This window comes from Physeter macrocephalus, chromosome 7 (genome assembly GCF_002837175.3).
Source record: "Physeter macrocephalus isolate SW-GA chromosome 7, ASM283717v5, whole genome shotgun sequence".
Classification (NCBI taxonomy): domain Eukaryota; kingdom Metazoa; phylum Chordata; class Mammalia; order Artiodactyla; family Physeteridae; genus Physeter; species Physeter macrocephalus.
In genome coordinates this window covers 29,905,364-29,909,393 of record NC_041220.1, presented here as the reverse complement: position 1 = coordinate 29,909,393, position 4,030 = coordinate 29,905,364, and the positions used below count along the sequence as shown (strand labels likewise).

The 4,030-nt window shown below is 38.6% G+C and overlaps 1 protein-coding gene across 8 annotated transcripts in view; it reads right to left on the bottom strand.

Annotated features, from left to right (window-relative positions):
* The window catches only part of ARHGAP10 (Rho GTPase activating protein 10), a 337,918-nt gene that overhangs the window by 183,816 nt on the left and 150,072 nt on the right, over window positions 1-4,030 (bottom strand). For all 8 annotated transcript variants that reach the window (XR_008617779.1, XM_028491748.2, XM_028491747.2 and 5 more), the window contains 2 exons: window positions 3,335-3,441; window positions 597-691 (listed from right to left, as the gene is read on the bottom strand). Coding sequence is in view for 7 of the 8 variants with exons in the window: in XM_028491748.2 (XP_028347549.1) it covers window positions 597-691; window positions 3,335-3,441 (202 nt within the window). In the remaining variant the exon portion in view is untranslated. The remainder of the gene's footprint in view (window positions 1-596; window positions 692-3,334; window positions 3,442-4,030) is intronic.

Here is a 4,030-nt window from a genome sequence, read left to right as displayed (position 1 = left end):
ATGGCCGCTGAGCCTGCGCGTCCGGAGCCTGTGCTCCGCAACGGGAGACCACAGCGGTCAGAGGCCCGCGTACCACTAAAAAAAAAAAAAAAAGGAAGTATTCTACGAGTACCATGATTTTCCTTAGTGCTACAGGACACAGAAATAAATGCCAGACAAGTAGTAATATTGACAAACAAGCTTTGTTTCTTTTTCTTTTTTTTTACTTCCTTCTCTCCAGCAAAGATTCTTTTCTAACTAAATAACTAAAAGTCATACCACAAGAAAAAATGAGAACTAGACTTTGAATAAACAGAGTTTGCCTATGACCCTCCACCACATACAGAGTATATACATGGAAGGCTTAGATCAACAATGAAACGCTCCAAGGTCATTTTTTAAGTGACAACACTAGTTAAGATGATGCCAAGACTATCACTGCACAGATAAACATAGTGACCAAGACGAAACAGCCCACAGTGAATACAGAGCCTGGAAAGATAACAAGATACCACTCTTCCAGGCCATAGACATCTCAGTTGCAATTAACTTCTATTTTTTTAAATCATTTTTTTAAATGACTCTTTTCATAAAGCCCAATAATGCCAATAACTTACCGGTCAGCAGCTTCTACATCAAAACAAAACCTTCTGTCGATGGAGTCAGTATGTCTTCTGGTACATTCTTTCAAAAAGAACACCTCTCCATCCCCCTGCAAAGAATCATTTTAAACATTCTCAAAAACTACAGTATAAACATATACAGAATTAAACACCCTATATTTGATGGGGGGAGGAGGAGGCAAGGTTCAGATTTTAGGTTCCTCTATCTTATTCTCTTTCAAACCAGTTTACTTAGAGTCGTAGCCATTTTTTTTAAACTTTTTATTTTATATTGAAGTATAGTCGATTAACAACATTGTGTTAGTTTCAGATGTACAGCAAAGTGATAGTTATCCATATACATGTATCTATTCTTTTTCAAATTATTTTTTGTCACTGTCCTTTTCTTAAGGTTTTCTAGATCCTGCTTTGATTACAGTAAAATTAAACCAGACCTTATGAGTGCTAATTTTTTTTTTTTTTTTTTTTTTTGCGGTACGCGGGCCTCCCTCTGCTGTGGCCTCTCCCGTTGCGGAGCACAGGCTCCGGACGCGCAGGCCCAGCGGCCATGGCTCACGGGCCCAGCCGCTCCGCGGTACGTGGGATCCTCCCGGACCGGGGCGCGAACCCGGTTCCCCTGCATCGGCAGGCGGACGCGCAACCACTGCGCCACCAGGGAAGCCCATGAGTGCTAATTTTAAAAGGTGGATTAACAATACAGTTTCCACGTCTATATATGTTATTCTCTTATTGTCCCCTTGTTAAAAGAAGGATAATGTGTTTTTATTTCATATTACATTATACCATATAAAACAGTCCATATGTAACCATTTCTGACCTATAAAAACTTCAGCTCCACAGGAATCTACCTCAAAGTACACTAAGGACCCTGGATCAGCCATTGTGATCATCTAAAGCTGGAACCACTCCAACTATATGGTTTTGCTGTTTCCTAAAGTGAATCACCCTGAATTTATCTTTCCTGAGTTTTCGTTTAAATATGGTACCATTTACCTCCCTAAACCATCCTCATCATGCTCTTTAAGAGCATTAAAAAGAGGTAGAAAACAGCAAACAGAAGCAACGCAGAAGCAGGTTCCCAGTAAGAAAGTGTAAGGAGTCGGAGTAAACACTTCTAGAATATTTTAATATTTTCTGGAACATGGGGATCTCTAATATTAAACAAGCATTCGAATATAAAATTATTCAAAATATCAGAGTCATCATGTTTTTAAATGTATTTTTTATTATTTGGTAGCTGAAACAGAAAGACACCGCTAAGCAGACATGTCTTGGGACTTGACAGGAAACTCACACTCGAACCTCATGCTCAGTTTATAATTGAAATGCATAGAGATGCTGAAGTTAACCCATATTTATCCTTTTCCTACAACTTTTGATCGTATCGGTGGCCCTCTGAAATGTGAAATAATCACGGGCATTTGGTGAATGAATTGTGCCCTGCTGCTGTTCACTCATGGAATTTGCTCTTTTATTATATTTGATGCTTCTTCACTTAACAACAAATTTTGCTTTCTATGCGTCTGACACATTACATTTGACAAACATAAATTACTGCGATCTTTAAAACAACACTACCACCACACAACAACAACCCTCGTGCTCAGTCTTAACCCACCACCCTCCAAAGGTGACATCCTCACTTCCTCCTCTTTGCCATGGACTTGATTTTCCATGTCTATTTCAAGATCACAAAAATGCTTTTGTATTATAAGCGGCTTTAAATATCTTTCAGGAAGATGCAAAGTATGTGCAAATACAAGTGAACTTGGGTTAATTCTTATTAACCCAAGTTAATTCTTGGGTTAATTTTCTTATTCACATAAGAAAAATTATGCCCATCCACCCAGCAAGCAATGAATTAACCTTAAAATGCATTACCAGGTATGTTCGATACTAGCGGGAGGAGCTTTGTTTTGACTGTACTGTTGCCATGAGCTGCAGCTTCCGTTTTAAAACAAAGATCACCTTTCCTACCCAGCCAGCTCCTAAGGGCTTCTCGCTCTTTTCCAGCTATCACATGAGTTCCTTCGCTTTTTACTTCTGTGGGAGGAGTAAGCTAAATGGGGAGTGTCTAAGTGAGAACATTAGAGTGTAAGTGAAAACCAGTAAACTGTTACAGATCATCTACTCTATATAATCTTTTCATTTATATGAATCTGTGTGTGCACATCAGGCCTCCCGTGTAAATCCTGAGCAGACAAACCACGGAGTCATGAAAGTCTGTTGTAGGTGTTAACTGGATCTTCTGATAACAGGGACACAAAATGATTCTACTCTTCTCTTTTAAAAAAAAAAAAAAAAAAATCTGACCATAAAAATCCATGCCAACAATTCAGAAAACACAGGAATTATTTTCTGGCCTATTTTATTTAAAAAAAAAAAAAAAGATTTTCATTCTAAAAACAAAATGAAAAGTATTTATCATGAGTGAACATAAACAACATTAAAAAGATACCCTCAAAGACCACCTCACAGAGAATATGAAGTATAAAAGCAAAGCCTTGGGACTTCCCTGGTGGTCCAGCGGGTAAGACTCTGCGCCCCCAATGCAGGGGGCCCAGGTTCGATCCCTGGTCAGGGAACTAGATCTCACATGCATGCCACAACTAAGAAGCCCACATGCCGCAACTGAAGATCCTGCGTGCTGCAACTAAGACTTGTTGTAGCCAAAAATAAATAAATAATAAATAAATATTTTTTTAAATAAATAAATAAAAGCAAAGACTTACTAGTTTCCCCCCAGATCTGTGCTCGAACGGAATGATGTTGAACTTCTTGGCCGCTTTCCGATACATGCAGTAGTGTTTGACCCAGCTGGAACCAAACGGAGGAGGCCCTTCAACAAGAGACATAACTTTAAATCAACAAGAACCTACTGTATCGCACAGGGAACTCTATTCAATATTCTGTAATAACCTAAAAGGGAAAAGAATTTGAGAAAGAATAAATACATATATATGTATAACTGAATCACTTTGCTGTACACCTGAAACTAACACAACATTGTTAATCAACTCTGCTCCAATATAAAATAAAAAGTAACCTGAAACTACCACAACATTGTAAATCAACTCTACTCCAATAAAAATTTAAGAAATAAAATAAAAATTAAATTAAAAAAGAAAAGAAATAGGACTTTACATTTTTTCCTCATAAAGAAGCAGATATGCAGAGTTCCAAACACAATCCTGAAGAGGAAAAACCCAAGAAGCAGCAACTAACACAGCTCAAGAAAACAAATCAGCAACACAACTGGTCTCAGACAAGGGAAAAACAAGGGGAAATAAGAAGGCTCGTAGAGACAGTCCTAAGAGTTTTCAGCAACACAGAAGTAATTTAAAGACACACTTTTCGGGCTTCCCTGGTGGCGCAGTGGTTGAGAGTTTGCCTGCCGATGCAGGGGACACGGGTTCGTGCCCCAGTCC